The sequence below is a fragment of the Hipposideros armiger genome, unplaced genomic scaffold (assembly GCF_001890085.2).
Source record: "Hipposideros armiger isolate ML-2016 unplaced genomic scaffold, ASM189008v1 scaffold_680, whole genome shotgun sequence".
Lineage (NCBI taxonomy): Eukaryota > Metazoa > Chordata > Mammalia > Chiroptera > Hipposideridae > Hipposideros > Hipposideros armiger.
Genome location: NW_017732030.1, coordinates 902,553 through 912,550, shown reverse-complemented (window position 1 = coordinate 912,550; position 9,998 = coordinate 902,553). Strand labels below are relative to the sequence as shown.

Here is a 9,998-nt window from a genome sequence, read left to right as displayed (position 1 = left end):
ATGCCTCCAATTCAGTTCTAAATGCCCTGCCAAAGGCTAAAGCTGCAGATTTTCCCTTCAAGACAGGAAACAAAACATGAGCACAACCCGTCTTATGTGGATCCTAATATTTCAGTAACATTTTACTCATCACTTAGATGTTTAGAGGAGTTTTACTAATTGAGCAGGTTTTCCTCCTCTTCAATATTGTGTTGAAGTGTTTCAAGCAACACTGATAGCACAATATTCACTAGAAGAATTTCACGCACCTGTTTAATTGCTGCACAAATGTCATTTATTGAAATTAACATTATGTCATTCATTTATTGAAATTAACATTATGAACACATAATGAAAAAATGCTCCTCCACAGAGGAAGATGAATGTTGACCATCAATAGGACAAAGCTATCTTCAAATGATAGAGATGGAGGTGACCGTTTCACAGTGAGGTCTGTAAGGACACAGGAGAAGGTTCATCTGTGTGTGTCCGCAGGTGGAAGGTTTTGGATGAGGAGGCTCAGGAACGTCTCCAGCTGTTTGCTTGATCTATATGCAATCAGTCCTCCCTGGTTGGCCCACCGATCCACTCCACTAGCGCCTACATTTTCCACGTGGTACAGCAGCTGTGGCAAAGCAAGCCCCGTTTCGGGATTTCTAGCTAAGCATTCTTTTAAGTCTACCATTCCCCCGCCCATGGCCCTGAGTATGGCATGAGCAGCACAAGAGTCCCACTTAAATGTGGTATCTTCTGAAAAGATGTAAACATCAACGAGGCCTTGGACAACACACAGGCTCTTGTAACCAGCCCCAGCTGCCCGGAATATGCGATCTCCACACACCCGTGACAATGCAGCTTTGATAGTCTCCTTTTCACTTGTACTAATGACAGCTGAAAACTGGTGAGAGAATTCCGCTTCAGAGCTGGGGTTTCCAGTCATTTGGCTCCGGGGGTCACTGCCATTTCTTTTAGAGATGGGGGGCGGAAGTGAGTAGATGTTGGTCCCCCTGTAAGAAAGGCCCCAGTAGCACTGTCCTTTCCACCTGTGGAAGAGAACTTTCAGTTTGTGGAGGTAGGGTATCACATTTGTTTTTTATTCATGCTGCTTTCCAACTTAATGATACGAAAAAATACAAATTATGTTGAGTCAATGCCCTTAAGCCTAGGAATAGATACCAAGTAGCTCATTAATTTCTAAAAGTTACTATGCATGCCGCTGCCTGTGTTGTTGCAGATTACAAATGCTTTCAGTTTTACAGCATTATCACATCAATCCAGGACAATGCTTAAATATTTGTGGGGTTTCCAGGCCTCTAGGAACACAGCAAAATTTCATTGCCACTGTTGGCATTTAATGTTTAATAGGGAAAAAGATGAACTTAAAATCTATTTTTACAATCTGCAAATCTTTTACAATCCCTATCAATTTTTCTTCACTTGGTAAACTCCTTTTCAATCTCTTACAAGCTCTGCTTTGGCTTTAACACCAAGGAAGATGGACTCCTTTATGGCAACAAAAATAATAATAGGGCCTATTCTTTCTTAATGTTCAAGTTACCATATATGTTGGGTAACTTAGTCTATTTACAGAAGAGGAAACTGAGGCTTAGAGAATGTAAGTGTAAGAATGTAAGTCAGTGGTGGAATCTGCATTCAAACCCAGGAATCTCACTCCAGAACCTTTGCCACTACTGTGCCAGCCATTTATAGGCCGTGCTTACCTCTGCATCCAGTCCCAATTCTTTTCAATTTCATAATGACTTTTTAAAGAAAACGGAAATCCATTTTTGGTTTGGAAGAAGGCAGGAGCAGAGGAAAAATGTCAAAAGTCCAGAGGTGTAGTTTATGACTATTGAAGAGCAAACAACTCTTAGTTGCCTGAAGCACCTGAAAGCTCAGTAAAACTACGTAGTCCTATACAAATAGAACGATATGACCTACTTCAATAAAAAAATTGAAACCACAGGAGAAAAGCTGCTTGCTTCCACTTGGACTCTGCTGTGTCCTGGATTCAACCCCAAAGCACAGGCCACGGATCAGAGGCAGTGGGCTGCCCTCTGTGCAGGAGTCCGTGGAAGGGTGAAGAGCTAGGAGAACAGGAGGCGACACTGACACACTTAGAGGAGGAGCACCCCATGGTCAGGTTCTAATCCTGGCCATAACTACTCATTGTTTCATTGGATAATTTTCACATTTTGTTTTGAATTTCTTCTAAAATTGTGTAAAAATTTAACAAGCTATATAGTGATAGCTTCTATCTTGTTCTGATTGTATTAGAAGGCAGTGTTCCCACCGTTCTGTCAATCTGGTTTTGAATGGATTCTGGGAATAGGGAACAGGATTTCTATATTCCACAGGCAAAACTTGGATTTCTCCAAGATACTATCTCTGTAAAGTTTCTACCAGCATGCCCCTAGCTCCAAATAAAATTATGCCAAACCCAGGATTGAAAATAGAAAGAACTTTCATTCAAGCATGCAGACTTTTAGTAGGAACACCCCAATGTATCGAGTCATAGGAACGTCACCTGGAGTGATAGTCTTGACCATAAGCAAAGCTAAGGCTGCCAATACTGAAAAACATATGGAAAATGTTCATCTTTTACCTGAGGGTGTTTAGGTCTTGTGATACGAAAGGTTGGTTGATGACCCCCATCAGGGGCATTCCTGTCTGTATGTCATAGACACCAATTAATATGGTGACGCACTGAAGTCCACTGGGGAAGATTCCTTGGTTGGGTTTAATGTCGGCAGAACCTTTTATATACTGATAAGTTGAATCTGAAAAATGAAGCAAATTTGTTTGGATTCAGGTAGTGATTATTTAGAAAATAATGAATACATCTATAAACTCTGTCCTATATAATTTCTTTCTTCTGCTAATTTAATAACTGCTATGGTCTGAATGTTTGTATCCTCCCCCAAAATTCTAATTCCCAAAAGGAATGGTATTAGTAGGTAGGGCCTTTGGGAGGTGCTTAAGTCATGAGGGCGGAACCCTCATCAGTGGGATTAGTGCCTTGTAAAAGAGGCTCCAGAGAGCTCCCTAGTAACCTCCCTCTATGTGAGGACACAGTGAAGTGCTGGTTATAAACCAGGAGGACGGCCCTTGCCTAACCATGCTGGCACCTGGATCTTGGACTTCCGGTCTCCAGAAATGTGAGAAATACATTCCTGGTGTTTACAAGCTACGCAGTCCATGGTATTTTGTTACAGCAGCCCAAATGGACAAAGACAGTAACCAATCGGGTTTTACCTTTGGGTGTCACTTCTATTGAATAGTTATTTGACCTCTTGTACTTCACTGTTAAGCTGCTTGTGTTTCATTTTCCTGACTGTATCGGAGCTCTTGAAGGGAGAGGACATGTCTATAGTTCTTGTGGCATCTAGCATAGCACCTTGTATATAATAAGCACTCAAATATTCATCACATGTCAAAAGCACATAAAAGCTTGTAATAACTCAAGATAACTAGCAAGATTTCTCAGAGCTCTTGATAATCAGAGGACAAGTCCAAGTCGAATGGGAAAAGCCTCCTTCTGGGAATCTGTAAGGGGCTGAATCACCTATTTGTTGTGGTTGTTGCTCACATTCTGAGGAAAGAGACAGTAATGGTGACACAAAAGGGAAAAAAAACAAATGGGGCTCCTGTGAGGAGCCTGGTTTCTCCTTAAGAGACATACATGCCAGTAGCTCACTGCCAACATCAAGTGAATTAACACCCAGTTACGGATATGCCTGGTCAAAAGATCAAGAGAGCTAGCTAATAGAATCAGTTCAGGATAGAAGCAAGAAACAAGAGATTCCTGTCCCTCAGAAATCTTAACTGATTCTGATTTACCCTTACCAGTGATAAAAACTTGGGGAGTCTTAGTTTGCATATATAACCCACTGGCTGAATGTTCTATAATTCCTTGGTGATTGAAGGCATTTCTATAATGTTGTGTTAATGTGCTTGTCGGTGGGGAGGGTGAGAGAGTTTGCTGCCCAGCATAATGAATGGTGCCAGTTGTGTTGGGTGGAATATGCCAGGTGGATGGGACAGAAAAAAAAAGGGAGGACTTCTGAAAATTAATATGTAGGGCATTGTTTTAATAGCATCATTGAGGTGAGGCCTACACTTTTAAAACAATGAACTACAGATTACGGTTCTATCACCATCATGACCAAAAAATTAGCAGGTGAGGTTTACACAGGGTTCACAAGCTGATGGCTCATGAGTCACGTTCAGCTGTGTTTTGCTTGACCTGTACAGTGGTTTTCATTGTTCACTTGTTTAATTGAATTTGCAGCCAGCAGTTAAAAGTGGGGAGATCTCACTTAAACCTGGACTTCAGTTTCTTTTTAAAAGTCTGAAGATCTGGCCTGTACTCCCTATAGGGCAGTCATCCACTGGAACTAAGTGCTCTTCCATTGGCTGTGTGCTCAATTCATTAAAGCTGCTGTCACTTCATTCTTCTCAGAGTTAGCGGGTGGCCCCTGCAGTCTTCCAGGGGTGAGTTAATTCAGGGCTGTGTGTGTGTATGTGTGTGTGTGTGTGTGTGTGTGTGTGTGTGTGTGTGTACGTACGTGTACACACGCACACATACAGATACAAACACCTAAACATCTGTTATATGTAATATACATGTATTTACAACACAACCCATCATAACACATACCTCAACTTTTCACTTATTATTTTAAAACTTGAAATTTTTTAAAATGTCCAGGAGAGTTAAACTACATTCAACTTTTATTTTTCTAAGCCCCACCCCCAAAGATTACTAGTAAGAACAAATGAACAAGAACAAAGGCACGACATCCTCTCCTTACCAATGGGATCCACCCAGATCCCCAGAATGTCCTGTGGAATGGTGATCTCCAGCGAATCCAGAGTGGGGTCAGTGAAGGCAACATCCTGATGAACAACCTTGGCTAATGCTTCAGATGCCAACGTGTTACCATTAAGGACTTTGCTAAGAAGCTCTACCGTTTCTTCCTCTGTTGGACACAGTCGCAAGGTAATCTTTTCTCCTAGAGTCAAGACAAACTAAAAGTCATCACATTCCAAGAGTTTCAGGAGAGAAAGAACAACAGAGAGGTGGGGGGGAGCCAAAGCTGTGCACTTAAGAGTTGGTGAGGGCAGAATATCCACACCAGTGGTTCCTCACCTGGCGGGCGGCCAGAATCACAGGGCTTGGGCATCACAGATGTCCAGTGGTCACTTATGCACTTACTGGGAATAGTGAGGGATGGGTTCCAGAAATCAAACCTTCTCCCCAGAAAAATGCCCACATAGGCACATGTGCATAATTTTGTATCTAGTTTAAGGGGACTCATGGGCCACTTTAAAACCTCTGAATCCTGAGTCCTTGATAATCAACCTTTTATTCATGCTTTTAGCCTCTGGACTTTTAATATACATAGCTTGCCCTATTGTGTTTGAATATGTTATTGAAAAGAACGAAGGTTTGCATCAGCACTCTAAAGTGCTTCTACCTCTTCTATGATGCAACTTTTAACTAAAAATTGTTTACGCTCAGTAAAGTAATATAAGTAATATTAAATTAACCTTTAATGGAGTAAAACCATGTGACTCTAAAGGACATACACAGAATAGCTCTCCTCTGTGAAACTCCCTGGAAACCAGGATGTAAGCAAATGAAACCACAATTGACCAAGCCTAGGTGCTTTACCATCACTTTAAACATGCCTCTATTTAGACTCTTGGTTAATCTGGTTTCAAGCTCCCAACAAAAGTAAGAAAGAGGCTGGCAAAAACAGGCAAATTAATAGCAACAAAAAGTTACAGGGAAAATATAAACTTATAAAAATGAATAAAACAGCACTTTGGGACTTTTTAGGTATATAGACAAATACTCCTTGCTACCTGAGCTATTCCAAGGACCAGCAGCATCTGCACCACCTGGGAGCTTGCTATAAATTCAGAAAGAACTTCAGGCCCCATCCAAAACCTACTCAGTTTTGACAAAATCCCCAGGTGATTCATATGATCATTCAGGTTTGGGAAACAGAGTATGAATATTACAGTGATGACTCTGAATCAGCAAGAAACATTCACATAAACTTAGTCAAGTTAAATTCAAATTAAATTAGACTTAGAGTTGAGGAATAATAATACTAATCACTGCCATTTACTAAGGATCTACACTGGGCTCAGTAAAAGTCATTCAGAGGAGCAAGTCATATCACATCACTTCCGTTACTTAAAATTCTCCAGTGAATTCCCATCACGTTTAAAGGGAAACCCAGACTCCCGCCGACAACCTTCCATGATCTGTTCCTGCCTCATCCACCAGTCCTTCCCCCTTCTCTACATTTCGGCCCCTCCAACATGTGAAGCCCAACATCTCCTTCTGTTCCCAGGAAAATGTATGTGAAGTGCCTTTTTGCCCCTAAGCTAGAGAAATTAAATATTGAAATAACTGTTTATGAAGTAATCAAACAGGATTTTACGTGTAGGATTTCTTATAAATTAGTCACAGGCGTTTTTTTTAACCTTCAGTCTAAATGAGATTTCTCTTCTTACTGTGTGTCACAGAATTAATTGCATTTTAACACATAGCCCATGAAAAAGGAAAACAATGTTCCAGAGTTAATCCAGAAATTAGTTTTTTCCTTTGCAAATGTGCCTCTAGATGTTTAACTTTTTGTCACAGGATCAGTGTTTAAAGTTCACTGTTTTAATCTTCTACCATTAAGCAAACAAAAAGCTAAATCTAAAAATAAAAAAGTTTATCTGAAAAGAATCAAATGGAGATTTTGATGTTTTCCGCAGGGAACATGGAGGTCAAAGGAGAATCTGACACACAGAAAATTAATTAAATGAGCCTTAAAGCTTGGTACTAAAAGGAACCATGTTAGTCCAAGTCCCTTTACAGAGTTCCTGAGACCAGAGAAGTGAGGTGATTTGCTCAAGATCCCAGTATTCAAGGACAGGGCTGCCTCCACATTCTCAGCCAAGGTCCATGGACTCCCAGGAGGTCCACAGATGGGTTTAAACCTTAGACTTGAAACTGTCTGAACAGTTGTGTAGATGTACATTTTTCTGGGGCATCTATAGCTTCCATTAGATTCCCAAAGGACCATGCAACTGTCCAAAAGTATACATTAATTGAATACTACAGCTTTATATCTAAAATAATACATGCGGATTTGCTAAAGAACTCTAGATCCCACATTTTTCCAACTTAAATGGAACAATATTCTGAAGAATGACGTTTAACATTCAAATATATTGTCGTTTACCCAAAAGCCTTACAAACATCCATTTATTTTATAATGAAATTGAAAATGAGAATATTATATAATTAAGTTATAAAAATACTTAAGATTTGTATACTTACCCAAATCATTAGTAAATTCATTGGATTCTTCTCCAAAAATTTTTTTTTCCAAGCCTGGAAACTGAATGATTCAGAGTATGACAACAAGCCAAAGCAATAACAATAATAATAAAAAAAACCCCACATACATATTCGATTGTGAATAGATTTCCATTTTATATTTCAAATTAAATAGCACAATTAGATCTGAAATTTAGAAATTTACAATTCCAGAAATCAACCTACGTATAAAAACGTGTCAGCTTATTAGTTCAGTATTTAGTTTTCTAATATTTTCCTGCTCCTTTGCCCCTTTAGAAAAATCATGGTAGAAGTCTGGTTTCCTTATTTACTGTTGAGTTTTCATAAGTATTTCTAGAAACTTCATCTTTATACTTATGGGCCATAGAACTAGAATATTTACAAAGGAGATATTTTTAGCTGTTGATCTTAATTAGCACCCTATTGTTTATATACAAGTTAACATTATGGATCAAGTACCTAAAATTATTACTTGAGACTGGATAGAAGGGATTAGAGGATAACTACATTTTTTTTTTCATTTTCCGGTATGTTTTCTGCACCTGTTGGAGATCTCATTCACCTTCAGGATAGGAAGATGATATAGCAAAAAAGGAAGAGAAATATTTAATTGACCAATAATTTATGCATCAATATAGAATGAAAAAAAATGGAGCTAAGAATCTTCTCTCATCTTTTACGTCAGGAAGCTTTCAGATACATTTTGCTTCTGATTCTCTCTACTGTAAAGATATTTTTTCTCAAAATCTGAGCCGAATTATGATATGCGTTATGTTCTCAGGGAACAAAAGCAAGGAAATGCTTCAAATATTTGAACTCAGTCATTTGCAGATGGCCAATAGCTTTAATAATGCCCACAGCCACTTGTTATTTTTCAATTTCAAACAACAGTGCAAGTCAACAGGGGCTGGCGTGAGCCTGCTGCAAGGGCCGCAGCGCAGTTCCCACGCCTGCTTACACACCTGTTTCCGAGGCTACAGGATGTGCGAGTCATGAAACCAAGATATTCTATGGAGCCAAAAGTGAACATCATGTATTTGTTCCTAAGTCCTGGCATATATACCTCATCAATTAGCAGTTGCCTGAACTTGTTATAATGCTTTAGGGCAAATATTAGCCCATAAAAGTTAATGTTGATACATTTCTAATCCAGTTGCTCAACCATGCCTTGCACCCAACTATCTTGATCAGTAACAAACTTGCTTCATTCAGTTTATTGGAGCCAGATATTATAGGGCATGAAAAAATATAGTTTGTAGAGATTTCAAGGAGTCATTTATTCTCTCTTCCTGCCTGTGGTCAAGAATCCACTTAAATGACTCCAAATGATTCCTAATATTTTGAGAATTTCTTAGATAACTATTCCAATATTTTATACTGCCTTCTGCCATAAAGTTCTATCCTCCCAAAGCTAAAAAATATATATCATTATTAGATCATATAGAAGGCATTATAGTATTGCAAAGAGCAGAGACTCCAGCCAGGTGGCCTGTGTTCAGAATTCGGCCCTGCCGTTCGCATGCTGTGTAACCTTGGGCAAGCTACTTAACCTCTCTGTGCTAGTCTTATCCATTACATAGGAATAATAGTTCTTACTTTGTAAAATTGTTATAAGAGTTAAAAAGCTAAATATGCCTTTAGAATAGTGCCTGACACATAGTATTCATTTATAAGTGTCTGTTGGTGTTATTGTTTATTATTACTATTTATGAATCCCCCTCAATCAGCTTAAGATAGCTAGAATCACAATCGTTGTTAGCTATAAACAATGTTTTTCTACTAGAATAAAGGAGTACTTTAAATCTCCAGGACTCTACAAGCGTGTAACCAAGGTAACCATTAGACAAATGATTACGTCAAAAAGGTGGGACTTAATATATCAAGTAAAAAGAAGTTATAAAACAGTATGTTCTCATTTCGGTTGAAATAAATTATACGTGCCATGCACACACATACACAGAGAGGGAAAATGTTCTAACAATATTTAGCAAAACAAAGCTGTGGTTTTCTCTATTGGTGGGATTAAAAGGATTATTTTCACTTATTCTCCAGAGAGTGTGTACTCTTTATTAAAAAGGAACTCATTAATAAGTGACAAGTTCTATACCAAAATGTTTCTCTTTAGCTGTTAGAATTGTGAGTGCTTTTTATTTCTTTATTTGCTTCTCTGCATTTTCAAATTTTTCTGCAGTGAACCTTTTGGTAATGTTGTAAAAAACAAGGAGGTAAAAAAAACCTACATGTTTGTTTATTGGAATTCAAGGTGCTTGTGTTCTGGGGGGTGCGGGGGAGCAGGTAGAGAAAAGGCAAGTTATTCTATCAGGGGACAAAAGCCACAAGGGCAAATATTTTGCAATTACCTCGACTATGACCTTTCTTACCTTGTTCTCCATATTCTGTTTTATAACTTCCTGTACCAGTACATCAGCCAGGGTCTTGAAATCAACTGCAAACTTCTTGTTCTTTTCTCCTTCTTTCTTTTCTTCTATGAGTAGCTGGAAAAGAGCTTCCTGCTGCCTGCATGCCCGGGCAATGTTGGCAGCTTTCTCAGAGACACGGAGCAGCTCTCGGAGGATCTCTGACATTTCAGAGCCTTGCTTTTCCGTTGCAGCTGTGGATGGAATCAGCACCCACTCGGCTGTCAGCTGGA

The 9,998-nt window shown here is 39.1% G+C and overlaps 1 protein-coding gene and 1 long non-coding RNA gene across 2 annotated transcripts in view; one reads left to right on the top strand and one right to left on the bottom strand.

Moving 5' to 3' along the window:
* LOC109372961 (uncharacterized) overlaps nt 1–4,807 on the top strand; it is a 37,772-nt gene extending 32,965 nt beyond the window's left edge. Inside the window, exon 4 of the long non-coding RNA XR_002122131.1 lies at nt 4,727–4,807. This is a non-coding gene — a long non-coding RNA (uncharacterized LOC109372961). The remainder of the gene's footprint in view (nt 1–4,726) is intronic.
* INPP1 (inositol polyphosphate-1-phosphatase) overlaps nt 252–9,998 on the bottom strand; it is a 31,996-nt gene continuing 22,249 nt past the window's right edge. Inside the window, exons 2-6 of the mRNA XM_019626495.1 lie at nt 9,730–9,993; nt 7,328–7,388; nt 4,794–4,994; nt 2,585–2,759; nt 252–1,022 (exon numbers count right to left, since the gene is read on the bottom strand). Coding sequence (XP_019482040.1) covers nt 455–1,022; nt 2,585–2,759; nt 4,794–4,994; nt 7,328–7,388; nt 9,730–9,933 — 1,209 coding nt within the window. The 5' untranslated portion in view covers nt 9,934–9,993 and the 3' untranslated portion in view covers nt 252–454. The remainder of the gene's footprint in view (nt 1,023–2,584; nt 2,760–4,793; nt 4,995–7,327; nt 7,389–9,729; nt 9,994–9,998) is intronic.